The sequence below is a fragment of the Haliotis cracherodii genome, unplaced genomic scaffold (genome assembly GCF_022045235.1).
Source record: "Haliotis cracherodii isolate W230 unplaced genomic scaffold, xgHalCrac1.p SCAF_21, whole genome shotgun sequence".
NCBI lineage: Eukaryota > Metazoa > Mollusca > Gastropoda > Lepetellida > Haliotidae > Haliotis > Haliotis cracherodii.
Genome location: NW_027266277.1, coordinates 10,120,835 through 10,142,443, shown reverse-complemented (window position 1 = coordinate 10,142,443; position 21,609 = coordinate 10,120,835). Strand labels below are relative to the sequence as shown.

At 42.1% G+C, this 21,609-nt stretch overlaps 1 protein-coding gene across 2 annotated transcripts; it reads left to right on the top strand.

The window, feature by feature from the left end:
- Positions 1 to 1,452: 1,452 nt before the first annotated feature.
- LOC139470777 (glyoxylate reductase/hydroxypyruvate reductase-like) lies at positions 1,453 to 21,080 on the top strand. 2 transcript variants are annotated; one of them, XM_071253068.1, is made up of 5 exons: positions 1,453 to 1,587; positions 1,839 to 1,924; positions 5,890 to 6,073; positions 16,350 to 16,520; positions 18,104 to 21,080. In XM_071253068.1, exons 2-5 carry the CDS (start codon positions 1,889 to 1,891, stop codon positions 18,694 to 18,696), a joined length of 984 nt encoding a protein of 327 aa, XP_071109169.1. In that variant the 5' UTR covers positions 1,453 to 1,587; positions 1,839 to 1,888; the 3' UTR covers positions 18,697 to 21,080. The 2 variants fall into 2 exon arrangements, with proteins under 2 accessions (XP_071109169.1, XP_071109168.1); XM_071253067.1 differs by having other exon boundaries at positions 1,454 to 1,924.
- The last annotated feature ends 529 nt before the right edge of the window (positions 21,081 to 21,609 follow it).

Below are 21,609 nucleotides of genomic sequence, written 5' to 3'. Positions count from 1 at the left end.
TCTTATAATGTTTTAGATATACCTGATATCGACAAACTTTGTTTAATTTTCAGTGACTCCAGTGTGTGTTTTATACTTGCCAAAGTCTGCTTTCTAATACATAATCGTAGAAAACATATTTTATATGGATAGCGTTTTACTATATCATCTTTATATCATTTATGTATAAATTTTATGATAATTTGTCTCTCACAATTCTATTGAATGGTTGTGTACATTCTATCTATGTCAAGTTGTACAAAGCTGTTTTATGTATGTACAGGAGTGAAACGTTAATAAACTATTGTCTGTCTGTCCATCCATAGGAGGTCGCGTCAGGTGAACTTTAAACCAATCAGTCAGCCAACGGCAAGGCTTCTGACTTCACGGGACGGTGGGAGCGAAGCAAGCAGACAAGGACACGTGATTTCTACATCTCGAAAACGAATATGATCGAGGACTTCGACTGCAAAAAATAAAGCCGCGCCATGTTGTGGATATGTCACACACTCTGTGGTTTCTGAGCACCATGGCATCCGTGTGTGCATGAGCATGTGCATGTGTTTGTGTTTGTGCTGTACTTGTCCAGACCAATATGTCTGTCCAGGCGGGTGGTGATAGTGCATGGTCACTGGGGTGGTGTGGCTGTAGCACACACACACACACACACTCACGCGCGCGCGCACACACACACACACACACACACACACACACACACAGACATAAATACACACTCGCACACACTGTCCTTTACAGATGATGTGCCCCCACACGCCATATATAGCATCGGGTATCACATCGAAGTCTCGGGACGAATGCACCCATACATGTTGTTGTTTATCCTCATTTTAACTGGCTGGGAAAAAAAGTAGGTGAACCTATGTCAGTTAACAATTGTAGATTTGTCTCTGAGTGTCAACGTATCATTATTTCAATTTCTGCAACCTGAAATGTTCGCCTTCGTGCATCAGATTCCTTCAAATAATATGTAAACGGTAATTGTAACAGGCAAGATTTATTTCTGGAAAAATAAAAACGACAAAGGGAAGTGATCACTGTTGGGTAAAATACACAGTCCCACGAACGAAAACATCAGTAACCTGGACTGGTCCCAAGTCCTCTTGCAGCTGGCTGCACACAGCTTTGTGTGACGTGCGCAACAGAGGCAGGGGACCAGTCTAATACGCAACCTTCCTCGTGCTATCTGCGCCAACAAAATGACCAATGACAGTTATCATTGCATGTCGTGCCGTTTTATAGTTGCAAATCATAACACTATGTTGTGAGGTCGGTGCATATAAGTGTTTTGCAGCATATGCAGTGACTAGCAATCTAATCATTGAACACAACATATATTGATGTGCTATATTTAAACAAGACGTCTTAGCTACTTACAACACGGCCAGGCTTTTCATGTCCGAAGCCGTGAGTATTGAGCGAAGCCTTTTATACGGTGTGAGGAGCTTTCTATATGGGTCAAACTGACCGCATTTAACCGACCGTGACACACAAGGTTCATCAGTGTTGTTGAGTTTGGTTCGATGTGTTGACGTGTTGAATGCTGACGCAATTCGGGTGAATAGACTCAATAAGCTGGTTCACCATCAGGTACTGTCATCCTTATCTCAACTGATTAAGCTAGTCAATGAGAACACACGGGACAAACCAGAACACCAGGCGATTGATCGGAAAACAAGCTCGGTCTCCGAGACAGCTGGGGCGACTTGTTTACAGTGAAATTTCTCTCAGTTTCACGGCTTATTCGCTGCTTGAGCTGCCGTGGGCTGAAGATAGATAGTCGGAAGAAGCCAAGTTTGTCAGAAGTTCATTTCACCCTAACTGTCAGTCTTTGTTTAAAGGAACTGACAGAAATATACAGCATCGAGGCGAGACTGATCGGCTTCCAACAATGGCTGATCCATTGAGACGACAAACTCGGGCTAAGGTACGATTCGTGATTTCGTTGTTTGTTTATGAAATTGAAATTAGTCATTGTTATGGTTCTGAAAAAGCAATTAATGTTAATTTTATTGGAAAATCCATATATATATATATATATCCACTTACCTTCATGCGATGACGTGAAAACAGATTTATTCATTAAAACTTTAGCATGAAAAATGGCAGGAAACTTGACGAGGCACAGTCAGCTGAAAGAACATTTGATTGAAGAGAGCGTCACACTTTGCTGAAGCTTGCCACGTCTGATTGGACATGTAGATCTATATGATATTGTAACAACCATACGCAAACAACTAGATCTCTATCTGGATTTAAAAAAAATAATATTCGAATCGTCACTTGCCAAAAACTCAGAGTTGTCATGTCATAGGCTAAAGCTGTCTTCTGTTCTGATTGTAGTGTTATCGCGTTGTGTATTGTGACTTGTCAATGACATATGTAAGCGATGTCGCCTAGCTCCTTGTTGATGAATCAATCCTGTGATAACACATTAGGTATATACGTGTAGTTCATATTATTTATGATAGAGCATATATAACTGGTTATATCACCCGTGAGGATCCGGGGTAGTATAGGTCTTCAGCAACCCATGCTTGCGAAAGGCGACTATTCTTGTCGTAAGAGGCGACTAACGGGATCGGGTGGTCTGACTCGCTGCATGTCATCTTATCCAAATTGCGTGGATCGATACTAATGATGTCAATCACTGGATTGTCTGTTCCAGACTCGATTATTTACAGACCGCCGCCATATAGCCGGAATACTGCCGAGTGCAGCATTAAACAAACAAACTGGTTATATTGTTCGTGTTCATAATGATAATATAAAAATACATGTATTATGCCATAATTTTCCTCAACTCTTCCACGAGACTGGCTATGCGCATTACAAATGTTTTGGAGTCATTTTCAATTTTTATCTGTATTATATGCAAATGTACATGTGTTTTCATTAATTATGACAATATATTGTATTTTTGGGAGCGTCAGGTATGTTTTTGTTCAGTAGGCGGTCGGCAGGCTAGTTTATCAGAGGAAGCTGACGTCATACGCTCTATAATGTGTACTTAGGTGTAAAAAAAAAACCAATGAGTTGAGCTGTTTGCAGGGTTGTTAGGAGTGTAGGTACGTTTCAACGGTATTTATAAGCGTTTTCATGGATAACATTGCTTGCACGGTCGCTGTCAACCTGTTATAAAACCAAACTTCGTTTTGTCAACAGTTCACTGTGACTAGTGTAATTTCCTGTAGATCTACTAGGTGTTATTGTCAGAAAGAGTTATACAATTTATTTACCGCCCGAGTACAATTAATGCCACAACACGAGAAACCATTGCGCCTTATTTCGTAAAGAGACATATCGCCATCTTGTTTGATATTGAAAGTAGCAATTAAAACGCTAGCTTTGTGACGTGTCTGGAACAGCTGTCAAGCGGGATTACAGGTAATCTCACACAAGGGATTAATTGTGTAATGTTTTACAAATTGTCAAGTGGGGGGTACTTTCGCAGGCAATTGTTGCTTTCGGGAACATATCCCAGGCGATATACACAGAAGTCATGTACATAATACGAAGGTGTCAATGTCAAGCACGTTTCAAAGCGTTACATGTTATAAATACGTAACTATTATACCAGTCGTACTTATAGATTGTGTCCATGTGACGTCAGAGTGTCGACTTGATCAAAGCTCTTTCGAATTGTAAACTATTACCCCGTTGACATGCGCATCTTTACATGTGTGTGTGTGTGTATGTGCATACGTGTGTAGAAATACGTACGTGAGTATACTTTTCACGTGAACGCGTTTACTCATGTGTATATATTTACACCAGGAGCAAATTTGCATCATGTCTGGCGCAGATGCAAATGTATGTGTGAATTTGCACTGTGTGTATTTGTTGCAATGTGAACGTTTATGTCAACGTAAGAGGATTATCTATAATTAAGATCTGTTCTTTTGCCAACAACAAACAAATTGTCAACAGTTGCCAACTTTAATGCGTATATACAGAGTTGAGAGGACGGTGTTTTCTTTTGGTTTTAAGGAGTCAAATCTTTGTGTACAAATTAAATCAAACACATGTTGCTGCACGCGAAAATCTTCTCATTCAACTTTGAATAGCTTGTGCATGTAGTTTAACACCGCACTCCGCAATATTCCAGCTATATGACTGAGGTCTGCAAATAATGTAGTCTGGTCCAGACAATTTAGTGGTTGACATCATGAACATCGATCTACACAATTGGTTTTCGATGACGTGCATCAACCATGTCAGCGAGTCTGCCCACCCGAACACGTTAGTCGCCCCGTAAGACAAGCATGTTGCTCAAGACCAATTCTAACCCGCAGTTTAACGGGTATGTGGCTTTTAGCAGTATTCCAGTGTTATGGCTGGAGATATCAAGAATCGGATTGACACGATATGAAAATTATGATAAACGATGGAATGAATATCATGCACTGTGCAAGCCACCTAGGGTGACATGCAACATCTGCCGCCCAGTGTTACTAACCAGCACGTTCATCCCACGCACATTGCTACGTCTGTGCTTACAGGGGCGAAAAGCAATATTATTGCTTAAACCTAACCAAAAAAAGCACACCTATTTTTTACCTAAAAAGCCAACATATTTGTTAATAAGTAATCCTCAATTCATCATCTATGCAGTATATTATTAACTCAAAATCTGCACGGTTGAACATGATTTTTTGTGTCTAACTTGAAATCGGAATCTTCACACACACACGAATGAACATGTAAAAACAGACAAAAGTAATATCGATTCGTTTTAAATGTTCAGTTTTCATATGTCATCATAGATGTTTCTTGAATGAAAGTCGAAAAATGTGGGTGGTTGGGAGGGGACACGTATATATATATATATATATATATATATATATATATATATATATATAAGTAATTAAACATAATAAATAAATTACCACTATTTCTAACAAATAAAATCTAACATAAACCGTCCCAAAATGCAGGGAATAGCGTTCTAGTATAAATTAAAAAAAAATTCTGGGGAAGCATGAACCTGGACTGTCTGGACAAGATACTGATTATTAGTGGCCGCCGTCATATAGCAGAGGTGAGGTGGGTTTAACGTCGCGTCGTAGATAATTGTACTTGCATAGCGACAGAGATAGTGAATATAGATGTTAATCGTCCTTTACCTGTGTCGTCTCTGCCAGGATTGAGAGGAATCCATATCCATTGATAATCCATTAAGGAATTTCACTCGTTCACGTGACTATCACATTAACCCACACAATGTGACAGATGTCGTGATCCATTACACAAAGGTTGCTTGATATCTGTATACCTAAATCATGTGAAATTTTACAAGCTTTCTTCGAAATCGATTGTACAAACCCCATTCGGAGGGATCGGGCGTTATGTGGTTTCTGAAGAACTATTCTACCCCAGATCTTCAGGGGTCGTATTGATCTTGAACACTTGATGGTTGATTATTGTACTTGTCATATAATTCTTAAATATGTATTTTAGCGATTGGAAAATTAACGTCTAACGTCGGAAAGATAATAACAGTTTGCACTATGATGTGTCTCTAATAAGCGTGTGGTACATGTCACCTAGTTATTGTAAGGAACGGGTCCAGGGTATGTATCATACTAAGCAGAGAGATAATACCCTGGATAATCGAGGCTGTGTATCTCTGTAATATTTGTTGGCTGAAAATACCGTGTTTCCTGCATTAATTGTTCCGGGTATCATTAGTTTTTACCATACGAACTGTTCTGTCCCTGAAAGCAATATTCCAGCGTTTTGACGTCGGCCTGCAAATAGTCAAGTCTGAACCAGACAATCCAGTGATTGATGTTACACGCCATAATCTCACCGAGCCTGACCATCGGATGCAATACGACAAAATAGGTTGCAATGGACCAATTCTAACCGGACCTCCATGTTCAATTGCAGGTGTACGTGACACGCACGGTGCCCCAGCGAGGTGTTGACATTCTGCTGGAGGGATGTAACGTGTCCATGTGGAACAGCGAGGAGCGGGTCCCCCGGGGAGAGCTTCTGCAGAGCGTGGTGGGTGTGGATGGCATCCTGTGCATGCGCAGTGACCAGATAGACAGAGAGGTTTTAGACGCGGCAGGTGAGTTATTCCCTTTGAGGTCAAACGAACACGTGCGAGATCATTCATCACCACTCGCACATTTCCCTAGAAAACACGATTTTGTCCCGTCATGACTCGAGCTGGGCCCGTTCCACTAAGCGATCGTGGCGCCACGACAGTCGTAAGTATGTATAAGTATGGGAGTTACGATCGACCTGAGCGCTACGATAGCTTAGCCGAACGCAACCCAGGTCACGAAAGGCGCGAAAGCGGCATTTGCTTGAAGCTCTCTTAAAATTAGGTTAAGAACAATAAAAGAAAAAGTGTTCTTTTTACTGAATAACATGTTACTTCAGAATTCTTTTCCCATTAGCTATGCACACGTCTCATGTATGTGCCCAATGTTTGTTTCTTTGTGTATTTGTTGTTTAACGCCGCACTCAGCAATAGTCCAGGTATATGACGGCGGTTTGTAAATAATCGAGTCTGGACCAGACAATCCTGTGATTGACATCATGAACATCGATCCATGCAATTGGGATACGATGACATGCATCAACCAAGTCCCGACCACCCTTTCCCGTTAGTCGCCTCTTACGACAAGCATGGGTTGCTGAAGAACTATTCTACCCCGGATCTTCACGGGTCATATGCCCAATGACTGTAATTAAGTTCAAAATACTCTGGATGTAGTTTGTCAAGGTTCCTTGAACATAGGCTGATATATCATAAATCAGAGGTAAAGAATGTATGAGGTAAAGAATTTAGTTTCCTTGATGTTAATGCAGATAGGTTACTAGTCACGTGTATTAGCATGCGGTTAAAAACACGGGCCTGCGTGGTTAGCCTCGTGATCACTCGTCAAGCCAGAAACAAGCCCTGGCTCGGTGTCAGTATGCTGTGTGTGGGCCGGGTTTCCATGTTAAACAGCGGTATGGTATCTCAGTGTACAAATATTATAAAATCGGCCTAGGTGAGGTGAGGTGAAATTGGGTTTAACGTCGCGTCCAAGATTATTGCACTTATATAGCGACATGCATGTACGTGTGTGTGTTTGTGTGGCTGCTTGTACTAGTCCGGACTGATGCCGATTTATAGTGCTAGCTCACTGAGATACCATGCCGCAGTTTAACATGAATACCCCACTCAGACACAGTATACTGACTCCGAGCCGACCAGTCCTTGTTTTAGCCCCTTAATGCCGAGCGCCAGACAGGGTAACAACAAGTACCATCTTTTAACGTCTTTTAGTATGACGCGGTCGGGGATCGAACCCCGGACCTTCTGCTCTCCGGGCGGGCGCTCTACCACAAGACCACGGAGGCGGTAAAACCGGTCTAGTATCCACAACCACGCACGCGTGCGCATACACAGACACGAGATTAATGCAATGTTAAATCCATTTTTCGTGAAGATCCGAGGTAGAATAGGTCTTCAGCAACCCGTGCTTGCCGTAAAAGACGACTGTGCTCGTTCTAAGATGCGACTAACGGGATCAGGTTATCAGGGTTTGCTCATGATGTCAGTCACTGGATTGTCAGGTTCAGACTCGATTATTTTGACCGCCATCATATGGCTGGGGTATTGCTGAGTGCGGCGTTAAAAACAAACAAACAACCTCACCTCATGATTGACTCTCTTTCCTGGACATCCTAGAACCTTGTTCGGCAGTTGACCTTGACCACAGAATCAGACCTGCAAACATTCATCAGCTTACTTCTAATTACTACCCGAGAGAAAGTGGTTCTTTTTGCCTTGTTTACCTGTGCTGCTGTTCTGCTTGTTTCTCAACGACCTAGCCATGTCCCTGTAACCTGTTATATATAGACGTCGCGTGGCAACGACATATCATGTATTTGGAAGGTGCACGTTTTGTTTTCGAGGAACTAGCAGCTTGATGTCTTATTGAGTTTTAAGCATGCCTGAGCATATACTGCGACTCAACATTATAACGTTACCTCCTTCGTTCGACCCGTGAAGATGCGGTCTAGAATAGGTCTTCATGCTTGCCGCAAAAAGCGACTATGCTTGACGTAAGAGACGACTAACGGGATCGGGTGGTCAGGTTCGCTCACTTGGTTGATGCATGCCACCGTATCACAATTGCGTGGATCGATGCTCATGTCGCCAATCACTGGATTGTCTGGTCCAGACTCGATTATTCACAGACCACTGTCATATAGCTGGAATTTTGCTGAGTGCGGCGTTAAACAACAGACAGACAGACCTCCTTCGTTCGATGGCGCTCTGTTCTCTGTTCACGAATATACGTGTCGTGAAAGACTCTGGGTAGTCAAGTGGTTCGCTCGACACGCCGAAGACCCAGTTTCGACTCATCACATTATGAAACGTGTGACGCCAGTCAGGGGCGTCCCGGGTCGAGTGCGTGGATGCGTTGGTCACAAGTAGTCCACACCCGTCAAGGTCACATGATGTGACCGTCTGGTACTCTGTGCTAGTGGCCTTCACAAGCATGTGGTATACCGGTTATGTACCGAGTCTGACCGAATTCTGACAGGGATGAGACCAGCAAGTGTGTAATGTGAATACCACAGTTTGTTATTCAATGATGTAGTTCCGCAATGTGAGGGGGGCATATTCTGGCAACGTTCTCACGTGCCAATCTGACAGCCAACAAAACAAATTACCATTTCAACAGATAAGTCACTTTGCTGAAGGCTTCAGCTCTAGGGCCGTCCTGACCTAGGTCTCGCTCAGTTTTGTGTGTGTGTGTGTGTGTGTGTGTGTGTGTGTGTGTGTGTGTGTGTGTGTGTGTGTGTGTGTTGTTTACCGTTGCACTCGGCAATCCTCCAGCTATATGACGGCGGTCTATACATAATCGAGTCTGGATCCGGGGTAGACATGATAGAATAGGTCTTCAGCAACCCATGATTGCCGTGTAAAAAGCGACTATGCTTGTCGTGAGAGGCGACTAACGGGATCAGGTGGTCAGGCTCGCTGACTGTTGTTGCATGTATTCGATCATAATTGCGTGGATCGATGCCAATGTTGTTTAATAACTGGATTGTATGGTTCAGACTCAATTATTTACAGACCGCCGTCATATTGCTGGAATATTGCTGAGTGCAGCGTAAAACAACAAACAAACAAAACAAACAATCATTCAGTGTCAAATACTGCCTGAATTAGGTGACCCACAATGCATGTAACTGGGAAACGTTGGTCGGCGGCTGGCTGTTTTGTTATGGATATAAACTCCCCACGAAGTTTTGACGGGAATGTCAGTTGGAGTTGGAATATAGCTGAGTGCGGCGTTAAACAACAAACCAACAACAACGATATTCCAGAATAAAAAGAGGCGTAAAACCATCATCACCCACTATCAATAGTGAAAATTGAGTAAATATATCATATAATGTATCATGGTGAATACACGGCGTGCATATACAATAAAATACATCTATAACGAACACGCTTATAACGAACTGACGGATATAACGATCTTTATTATTGGTCCCGGCCATTTGCTGTATAGATGTTGTATATATGCTTATAACGAGCTACGGTTATTACGAACTAAAATTAGTGGTCCGTTTGAGTTCGTTATAACCGTAGTTTACTGTATACGTACGAAACACCACCAAGAGGGACCACTTCCTAAGACTACGATACACTGCAGTGTTTCCATACAGAATACCCCGTGTATGTTAACGGACACTGTAAACACAGAACCATACAAATGCACCATACAATGTATCAATGCAGAATACGGCGAATACCATATACTATCCAAAGCGAGTTAGTGAGGGATAAATATTTTAGGGGTATGTCAACACTATGTTGTTGGAATATTGCTTAACCTATTAAATCTACACTGCTCCCTTGTTTGACGACCATATATAGTACATCTCCCAGATAAGCTTTCTCGCTTCGTCATTACTTATCAAGTGCCATCAGTTTTGCTCTGTCATTATGACCACTTTATTTCCAGCTTTAAATGACTGGAAATGCATTGTCATCCCTATTGGGTGAATACTCTTTGAGTCACCGATCAGATAAGCGATGTTTTTTCTTAAACCTTTTGTCTGTTTACAAGTCGGAAATGGCGCTTTAAGAAAGCCTAGGTTAAAACGTTCTCTCGCCGCGCCGAAAGCCTGTTATATTTCACCACTAGGCTGTGAAGCCTGAAGCCCATTTCTGGTGATGTTGCAAAATGGAAAGTCATTTAAAAGTCTATAATATAACGTTTGTTTTGTTTGTTGTTTAACGCCCCATTGATAAACTATATGCCATCGGTCTGTAGATGATCGAGTCTGGACCAGACAATCCAGTGAGCATCAATCCAATTGGGATGCTGTGACATTCAATAAACCGAGTCGCGGACACGGGCGGTCAGATCCAGTTGAACCCTCTATGGACAGTTGTGAAGATCCGGGGTAGAATAGTTCTTCAGCAACCCATGCTTGCCGTAAAAGGCAACAAACGGGATCGGATGGTCAGGCTCGCTGACTTGGTAGATGCATGTCATCGTATCCCGATTGTGTGGATCGATGCTCATGATGTCAATCACTGGATTGTCTGGTCCAGGCTCGATTATCTACAGATCGCCGTCATATAGCTGGCATATTGCTGAATGCGGCGTTAAACAACAAACAAACAAAACAAACAAAAGCATAGGTTGTTTGACACGTGAACTGTACGGGTTTGTGATACGAAGACACACACGGGTCAGCATAGTCCTGCACCATGACCTTGGAATATATGTATTTTATGTAAACAAAACCAATCTAGATTTATGTAAAAGCAAGCCTAGCCAGCTCTATTTCACAAATCAACTTATTGGTTTTGATTTTAGAGGAGAGAAAAGTAACTGTTTGATTGGCATTCTAGAAGTTGGTGAGTAAGTAAGAAAACCTTTCTTGATAACAACCTCAAGTTTATCGCTAGAAGTTGTTATTCAGAAAGAAATGTATTGTGTAATAAAAGGTTTCATTTACAATGTTAGTCTTAGTCTGGGATCAGCAACTAGGCGATGGTCCAGAGAGTGAGTCAAGTTGGAATTTGTCTTAATGACTTTACTTTAAAACATCACGTATATCGTTGTTTTTAATGCATACGTGTGTATGTTGATGACATGATTCAGAATGTAGGCTAATTGTCTTCTTAAAGTGCAATGACATGACCCAAATCTTTGCTCGCACAGGCTCTAAATTCGAAAGGGGAGAGATTGATATCTAAGCTGAAAACCGTCCCACAACAATACAAATGTCCCAACTGTTAATATCCCCGCACAACGATATAAAGAAACACTCATACGTACGCATACGCGCATAAAAGAGAAGTCATGCGAACCAGAACGTTTTCAGCTTTGAGCGACGTGTTAGTGTTCAGTCAACCGTGCGATGTCCTCTGTACCGACACTGTGGGATAAACTCCTGCACAGTCTCAACAGGTGGATGTCCATTATCTACCAGGCTGCTTGTATTCTGTGCTTTCATTTCTCGCCGTTTCTAACTTATCCTCCTTCTCGAGAATTAGAAAAGGTTTTCATAGTCAACCATAATCCTCAGTACTTCGCTCTATAGAATAAAAATGAACAATACATACATTCAAGCTGTCTTTTCGGAAGGATTCGGAAGGCCGATTTTTAAAACCACATGTTGATACACGTGACTTGTTATATATCTGTATCTGTGAAGATCTAGGGCAGAATAGGTCTTCAGCAACTCATACTTGCTGTAAAAGCCGACAATGTTTGTGGCAAAAGGCGACTTACGGTATCGGGTGGTCAGGCTCGCTGACTTGGTTGATGCATGTCATCGTATCCCAATGGCGTGGATCAATGCTAATTAATGTCAATCACTGGATTGTCTGGTCCAGACTCCATTTTTTACAGACCGCCGTCATATAGCTGGAATATTGCTTTTCGGAACTGTCCGTATACGTTCATATGCGAGAAACTGCAATCAGATATGCTGCACCAAATGCTTCACACGATCGTTCCAAGATATTCGAAACATCGATGTTGATTGGTTGTTTAGAAGGTTTACCCGACTCGACATCCCATGAGGTGTGTCGGATCATCACACAGAGGTGGAACTGACCCTAGTATGTCCTCCCCACTCTAGAGAATTAGAAACGAGTCCAACTCAAGTCTTGAATGATTTGGCAAGTCTAGATTGCCTCAGCTCTGAAATTAAGGAATGTTCTGGGCTCCATTTGGATTATGTTCTTTATATTTTGTAGATATATATTTCTAAATAAGATTATTTTATTTTGGGGACTAAATGTCAGTCAATAACAACCCTCTGACCTAAAGTTGATCTTGTTTGTCGCCTTAGCTTCGCGCTATGATTGTCAATCCCTCGAACACACATCCATGTGTGTCATTCGTATTACGTGAGCGTGTCAGTGGGTCATAGTTGTAGGATGTAGTATACAAGTGGCATCGTGATAGCCGCACAGTTACACCTATACAGCCGTATGTCAACAATTGCGGCCAGTGTCCTCAAGGACCAAGACTTGAACCCAACCAACATACCTTTCACAGACCGACGTGAACTTTGGACATCATTTGACCATCAGACGACCATCTGTGGAAGGTCGGGAAGCTGGGGCGTGATTATTATCAGATATCGAGCAAATATGCAGACGAAAACCCGTTATCGCGTCTGTGCTCGTGAAAGTGCACAGATACCCGAGCGTTACCGAAGAACCGTGTTATCAAATCGAGGCGACAACCAGGTTGTCGGGTTTCTTATCACGAGGTGTCTGGTAGCTGTAACACGTGTTGGATGTTAACCTTGAGCAATGAAACAGTTGTGTAGGGACGGGATGGAATGCGTACTCTCCACTCTTCACAAACGACGAGAGCAACATGTACGAAAAAGTGCTTCTTCTTGCCGTTTGGCGCGCCAGAAATCTTTGATCATGGGTTCGACATGGTTTGTCTTGGTTATGTTTTTAGGTTTGTCGACCCGTGAAGATCCGGGGTAGAATAGGTCTTCAGCAACCCATGCTTGCCGTAAGAGGCGACTAACGGGATCGGGTGGTCAGGATCGCTGAATTGGTTGATGCTTGTCATCGTATCCAAATTGCGTGGATTGTCTGGTCCAGACTCGATTATTTTCAGATCGCCGTCATATAGCTGGAATATTGCTCAGTGCGGCGCTAAACAACAAGCAAATAAACAAATCTTAGGTTTGTCAGCATAATACCGTGGGGTACACGTCTAAGACCTGGAAAAGTTTCCGCTTTCTTTCGACAACAAGCTGCACACCGTGATATAACTGAAATACTCGCCGTGATGTAACTGTAATACTCGTAATATAACTGAAATACTCGTGATATGACTGAAATACTCGCCGTGATGTAACTGTAATACTCGTAATATAACTGAAATACTCGTGATATGACTGAAATACTCGTGATATAACTGAAATATACGTGATATAACTGAAATACTCGCCGTGATATAACTGAAATACTCGCCGTGATATGACTGAAATACTCGTGATATGACTGAAATACTCGTGATATGACTGAAATACTCGTAATATAACTGAAATACTCGCCGTGATATGACTGTAATACTCGTGATATGACTGAAATACTCGTGATATAACTGAAATACTCGTAATATAACTGAAATACTCGTGATATAACTGAAATACTCGCCGTGATATGACTGTAATACTCGTAATATAACTGAAATACTCGTGATATGACTGAAATACTCGCCGTGATATGACTGTAATACTCGTGATATAACTGAAATACTCGCCCTGATATGACTGAAATACTCGCCGTGATATGACTGTAATACTCGTGATATAACTGAAATACTCGTGATATGACTGAAATACTCGCCGTGATATGACTGTAATACTCGTGATATAACTGAAATACTCGCCCTGATATAACTGAAATACTCGCCGTGATATGACTGTAATACTCGTGATATGACTGAAATACTCGTGATATAACTGAAATACTCGTGATATAACTGAAATACTCGCCGTGATATGACTGTAATACTCGTAATATAACTGAAATACTCGTGATATGACTGAAATACTCGCCGTGATATGACTGTAATACTCGTGATATAACTGAAATACTCGCCCTGATATGACTGAAATACTCGCCGTGATATGACTGAAATACTCGTAATATAACTGAAATACTCGTGATATGACTGAAATACTCGTGATATGACTGAAATACTCGCCGTGATATGACTGTAATACTCGTGATATAACTGAAATACTCGTGATATGACTGAAATACTCGCCGTGATATGACCGTAATACTCGTGATATAACTGAAATACTCGCCCTGATATAACTGAAATACTCGCCGTGATATGACTGAAATACTCGCCGTGATATGACTGTAATACTCGTGATATAACTGAAATACTCGCCCTGATATAACTGAAATACTCGCCGTGATATGACTGAAATACTCGTGATATTACTGAAATACTCGCCGTGATATGACTGAAATACTCGTGATATAACTGAAATACTCGCCGTGATGTAACTGTTATACTCGCCGTGATGTAACTGTAATACTGGAAGCGGCGATAAACCCAACTCACTAACTTGTTGTCATGGATTAAAAAACCCATTCACAATTCTTCTTGCTGTGGTGGTAAGGCGATACACATACTGCGTTTTCAATGTAGAGCTTGGCCACCTTCAGATTTAATTGCGCTAAATTGATTTGGAACCGAACACACAGCGTGAGGTTTCAAGTATTAATTTTGCGCGGGTACATCTGCAGGTAATCCAGCTCCACATCATGTGTGTAGTTGTCTACCGGAAAACTAAATTATTTCATTACAAATGTAAAACCTTGAAACGTAAATTCTCCCTACTTAACATACAGGGACGGTTCACCACCTCTTGTATTTGCGACTTAAAATAGTTTTGTGTTTGCAAAATCTTAAAAAATATAAACAAAATAATGAAAAAATGTTTAGGGTCACGAAAATTCTTTATCATACATTTACATATGATTATGTACAAAATCAATTCGTATATGCAAAGGGTTCGGTGAAGTGTTTTAGGTAGGAAGTGACAACATCAAATAGATGGCTTGCGGTATATTCAAATATACAAATACGAACTGAGACTGAGAGTCTTTTGGGGATTTCCTTCCACATCAAGCTGCCACGCCTTGGGGGGAGAATAGGTCTTCAGCAACCCATTCTTGTCGTAAAAGGTGACGTTGCTTGTCGAAAGAGGCGACTAACGGGATCGGGTGATCAGTCTCGATGAATTGGTTGATACATGTTATCGTATTCCAATTGCGTGGATTGTCTGGTCAAGACTCGATTATTTACAGACCGCCGTAATATAGCTGGAATATTTCCGAGTGCGGCGTTAAACAACACACAAACAAACATAAACGATATCAACGACCGCTCACCTGCGCCAGGCTCACGCCAGGCAGTGAAGCCGTGTTCCGAGACCATTTCAACCCGCAACTAAATTTTTGTTAACGTGAGTTCTTTAAATGATACCGTTTTCGACCGAGCTTAGTGCAGTGTATTTCCGTCGTCAAACCGAGTTTGTTCTTGCGCCCCGATTATTTTTTTAGGTTTGTCAGCACCATACCCGTGCTCGTGGGTTTCACCGAAATAACGTCTGAGACCTGCATCACTTCGGTCATTCCTCTCACATTAAGTGATATAACTGGAATACTGTTAAAAGCGGCGTTAAACCCAACTCACTCACTCACTCACTCACTCATCCATGCAGTTACTAATGTTATACAAGTATTAACATAAGGGTCAATAGACATACGGCAGGGGTGGCCCAGTCGTCTAAGGCGTCGCCGCTCGCTGTTCAGAGTTACGTCCCTTTGCCGTTCCCGAAACCAGAGTTTATGGGTTCGAATCAGATGCTGATTATGTTTCTGCATTATACAAGTGGTAAACGCCTACGGGTATATATTAACGCTGGATAAACCAGGATGTCTTGGAGGAAACCAGTTTGTTATCCCCCTCCACGAAGTGCTGTCCGTCTGTCCGTCCCGTTTCGTTTCGTTTCGTTTCGTTTCGTGAAAAATATCTTAACCAAACTTGGCACATAGGTCTAGTGGTAAATTGGTGCCTTAAGATAGTTTGGGATTTTTGACAAATTTATTTTTCGAGTTTCCATAGCAACTACTTTGACTGACAATGGGGGTAATGCTCGTTTCCGGAGCAGATTTTGAAAACCGTCCAATATTTCTTGCCTTGCACACAACCCGACATGTCATTGTGGAGGGGGAAAGGAGTATCTCATGCCTGTTTGTGTTTGTCTTGTAATGTAAAGTTTTGTCAAATTGTGTGTTCGTCCACCAGGGCCATCTCTGCGAGCGGTTGCCACCATGTCGACAATGACGGATCACATCGACGTCAAGGAATGCAACAGACGTGGCATCCAGGTTGTGGTCAGTCCCGTCCAATCAACGCAGGGATTAGCCGACCTCACTCTGGCACTCATTCTTCTTGCCTTGAAGACATCCAACGAAGGTAAGAAAAATCCCAGTGCGTGTTCTCTGTTGCTCCGTTCCCGGTACAAACACTCTCATAACACAGTTGTCACACACAGTGGCCCAGTCGTCTATTCGCAGCCAATAGTGGGGCACGGGTGGCCAAGTTGTCTAAGGCGACGCGATTCGCTGTGCAGAGTTGCGTCCCTTGGGCACGCCAGAAACCTATGATAGTGGGTTCGAATCCCGGTTCGCCCCGATTATGTTTCTAGGTTTGTCAGCACCATATCTGTGCTCATGGGTTTCACCGAAGTGGTAAACGTCTAAGACATGCATCACTTCGGGCTTTCCTCCCACATTATGCTGACACGCCGCGATATAACTGGAATACTGTTAAAAGCGGCGTTAAACCCAACTCACTCACTCACTCGCAGCCAATAGAAAGTCTTGTTACGGCCAATTGAAACCTACGATTGCGATTGCGGGTTCAAATCCAAGATTTGCCTTGATTATGTTTATCAGCACTATGATGTGCTAAAAGATTTCACTAAAGTGGTAAACGTCAAATACAGGTCGGGATGCAATTGAAATACACCACTCTAGTTTTGATAGGGATATTGCTGTCTTCATGTCTGATTATCCTTAGTGAGTGATAGAGTGAGTATGGTTTAACGCCGGTTTTAGCAATATTCCAGCAATATCACACAATGCACCCATGTCGGGAATCGAACCCGGATCTTCAGCGTGACGAGCGAACACTTTAACCACTAGGCTACCCGACCGCCCCGATTATCCTTACCAAAGTTGAGTAGCATACTTTTCAAACCTCTCAGCCATGTGTACAAATAGAGTGAAATCACAAAAAAACCAGTGATTGTCTCGCATATACATATGGGTGTCCTCCGATTTGTAAATACGTTTTTAGAACATCTATCTTGTTTTATTTCTAATTTTTCGTTTGTAAATATTGATCTTAAGGGTCGGTGTTATTTTGAGTGAATTGATGTTGGCTTTCAAATGACGTACATTTGTTTCGATTTAATTGACATGGTTTGTCACACACACAAACACGCTAACCTTCTTACCTAAAACTAAGAGAAGAAACTGCACTAGACGCACGATACATGTCGAGTCTATGCAGGTTGTGTGTGTTGAAGGTGTGGGGAGAATATACGACCTTATGGCTTGTCAAATGCAGTGAAGATATAACTCAACTGAACTTTTATGAGTCGCGGGCAAAAAGGCATTCTAGTACGACTACGACTATTCTTGAAGTGGGGTTGGAAAGGCCTAGCGGTTTTAGTGTTCGCTCGTCACGCCGAAGACAAGGGTATAATTTGGAAGCTCATGTCTACTGCCCCCCCTCCCCGCCGTGTTACTCATTCACTAATATTCTTTGGGAAGGGATTGCAACACGCAGCCCAGAATGATGTTAACAACGGTAGCTAGACAATAGAAATACATTTTTTTGCCAATTTGTTAATGAAATATGTATATTATACAATGTTGTTTGTTTGTTTGTTGTTTAACAATATTCCAGCTATATAGCGGCGGTCTGTAAATAATCGAGTCTGGAACAGACAATCCAGTGATTAATATCATTAGCATTTATCTGTTTTTCAGCAACCTACTTGGACAACTGCAATTTGGCAAACGGCACGGTTAGCACCGTGTGCCTAAAGAACCTTCGCAACAAGACTTTTGGTATATACGGCCTAACCATCCTCGGTCACGGCGTTGCTAAGCGACTGAAAGACCTGGGCGTGACCTGCATCATAGCAGCAGATTATCTCTACAGCAAGCAGACCTGCAACGCTGACATTGAGATCGTTTCCTGGAAGGAGCTAATCAGTCGGTCAGACATTATGTGTATTTGTGTACAGCACGACAACAACCCACCGCAGGTGTTCTCGAAGGAAGTGTTCCGGCAAATGAAGAACACCGCCGTCATCATTGATTGCCAGAACGGCAACGCCATGAGCTACGTTGATCTGTATGAAGCCCTTCGGGGCGGGCACATTGCTGCTGCTGGCATTAACGACTGCAACCAGGAACCTGTTCCCTTTAAGTACCCCCTGACCGGTCTCCACAACTGTGTTTTCCTACCTCAGACGGACGATAGGTTGTATGACATGCGCCACAAGTTGTCAATGACGGTGGCAACGAGTCTGAAGAATGCCCTGTACGCTGAGGACCAGACCAAGGAAGTGTGTTAAAGATTGGTGTTTTTCATGGACCACATGCTGAGCTTATAACACCTGCGAGCTTCTATTTCCCTGGCTACCTTGTGCCCGTGTTATTGTTCGGAAGGCTGGTCACAGGACGAGGCACTCGTGTCAGTCCGGAACTAGCCGAATGGCGACTCGTGGTCTTCTCGTGGCAACTTTATAAACTTGGTTCCGTCTTCGCGCAAATGGGGCAATTTTATAAACTTGGTTCTCGCGCAAACGGACATAATTAGCCGATTGCTGGTTCCGGGAAGATGGCGAGTGGTGAAAATTCACGGAGTTAGAATAGTCATTGGAAGTCAGCATTGCTGCGCCGTATTCCACTGCGGCAAGATTTCTCAGTGGCAAATGTTAAATGTTATCCAAAAATACGCATCTGTGAAATGTTCTTTAATGTTGAATTTGTATTCTGTCGGTGAAATATGGTGCACAGTTATATACAACTCAACTTTTGATAGGGACACTGTAAGAAAAGCTTTCAAGGACTTGTATAAGATATGGCGTATAATGGATTAACAGGTATAACCTATCAAAAGTTATAAATATTTTAAGGAGTTGAATGTAATATTTTTATTTTTATATTTGTCCCCCCCCCCCCCCATTAAAATAAAAATATATAAATAAAAATAAAATAAAATAAAATAAAAAATAAAAACTGGCCCCACATTTTGTTATTGTGCAGGGAAATCCCCGGTCCTTTTACTCCTGTAATCTAGCTGTGTGGGATTTGGATTTGAATTCCCTAACTTTTTGCGTTTATGTGATCATGGTGCAATTCGCTACTAGGACTTTTGTACCTCATAAATATTTCCTTGTTATTTAATGCAATGCACACTCGATTCACTGCCATACTTAGGTGGTATTATTTCCAACTATTTGGTTACCCGGATGCAGTCACAATGTGCAATAGGTTCATGCAAGCTGTATTCGGCGTATTGCGGTATAGGGCTTTCCACACACCTGGCACTACCTGGGAGGGTGATAGTCACTGTCAGCTGTGTACGGACACCTGTCACATGTAGTGCGAAAAGTATGATATTCGATTTTGAAACCAGTTTGAGATATTTCATTATTGATTCCCTCCCAGTGTTGGCCGAGATAACATATGGGACAGAAGCGAGCCGAATGACAGCAAGTGTGCCTACAGTTATTGCGCCAGTCGAGTCCAGAGGAGCTTTGTACATAGTTTTATGCGTCTTGTCTATGGATTTTTCAGCATTGTATTCCGCTGGTAGAATTGGTCGAGAATGACATATAATGTTAGGACGGCAAGGGAGGTAATCACGACAGATGCTGTGTATCGAGTAGTGTCTTGTAGTGTCAAACTCGGTGTCTTGGACAACTGCCTTGTCTGGTTCAACAACAAACGCTCTAGCGGAAAAAGCCAAAGCGTTTTAGGGTTCAGTTATACTCATTGTAAAGGTGATCAGAAACAGTAAGACCTGTTGACTGATGGGTTTATGATACAGTAATATTCACACGAAACATAACTCCGTACACTCTCGGGATAGAACTCTGTGCACACTAGGGAGATAACTCCGTGCTTTCGATTCATTAATCCGGTCATTTGTACCTGCGGACGGTTTACAAGGGGGTGTACCGTCCGGATTAACGGCGTTTCACTGTGCATTCGTAGTGATATAGGACAGTAGCAGACTGATACTTGATCTAAACCAAGCACGTTACACACAGTTGCTCTATTTTTGAGTCAGACCACATGGCTATATACAGGTATATATTATAACAATATTATTCATTTCAGAATAATGACAATTATGCAAGCCTTTCTGTCTTTTGAGTTTTCTACCTTTTGTACGTTTCTAAGGACGAAGACTGCTTTGGAGACAAAATTCAGCTAGGCGACAAAATACTACTAATTCTTTGTTCAAGTCTTTTGGTGAGGAAGGGAAAAGGGGCGATTTCTCTCAAAAGCAACGAATTCCAATTGGGAATTTGCCATTTGATAAAGCATTTGTGTTCGCAGAGAGGTTTGTAGCAAAATGGGGTGATGGAACACTGCATATGTTTTGGTAAAAAAACAAAGAACGGGTAAATAATACGAGAGGTGTATATTGTTTGGTGGAAAACAGTAGAAGGGGTATTGTATATTGTTTGCATGTTGCTGTTTCGATCGGGGATTCACGTCATCATCCAAGAATTACATGTTGGATTTCAGATTTTCAGATCGGGGATAGTTGATCTCGTATGTGGGCGTGAGAGAGTATTGGTAGTATAAGGCATGTTTGACGTGCTTACATTGAAGATTGTTATGTTTGTTTTGTCAAATACACGTTCGCAGAGGGCATGATTTGTACATATAGCACATTGAGGCTCCCTTTTAATGCCTATGTATTTTAATGCAAATAAAAAACATAAAACTTGCTTAAGTCTTCTTTTTTCTCTCCACACTGTACGTATTCATCCTTGGTTAATCTTCGTTCGTTCGTACGTTTGTTTGTTTGTTTGTTGTTTAACGCCGCACTCAGCAATATTCCAGCGATAGTGCGGCGGTTTGTAAATAATCGAGCCTGGACGAGACAATCCACTGATTGATGTGACGAGCATCGATCCACGAAATTAGGATCGATGACCTGCATTAACCAAGTCAGCGAGCCTGACCACCCGATCCCGTTAGTCGCCTCTTATGACATGCATAGTCACATTTTACAACAACTATGGGTTGCTAAAAGGGGGCTGAGGGTAATGTTCACCTAACTCCAGATCTACCGCTAAACAAAGATCTAAGGAAATCAAATTACATGTTAAATCAGGGCGATATTTCGACCGACCAATGAAATGACTAACATGAAGTCGACATTAGCCAATCAGTAAGCACCTTTCTCGACCTTAACGGCACTAGTTTCAAACAGGTGACTCATTCCAGAAAACAATAAACAAAAT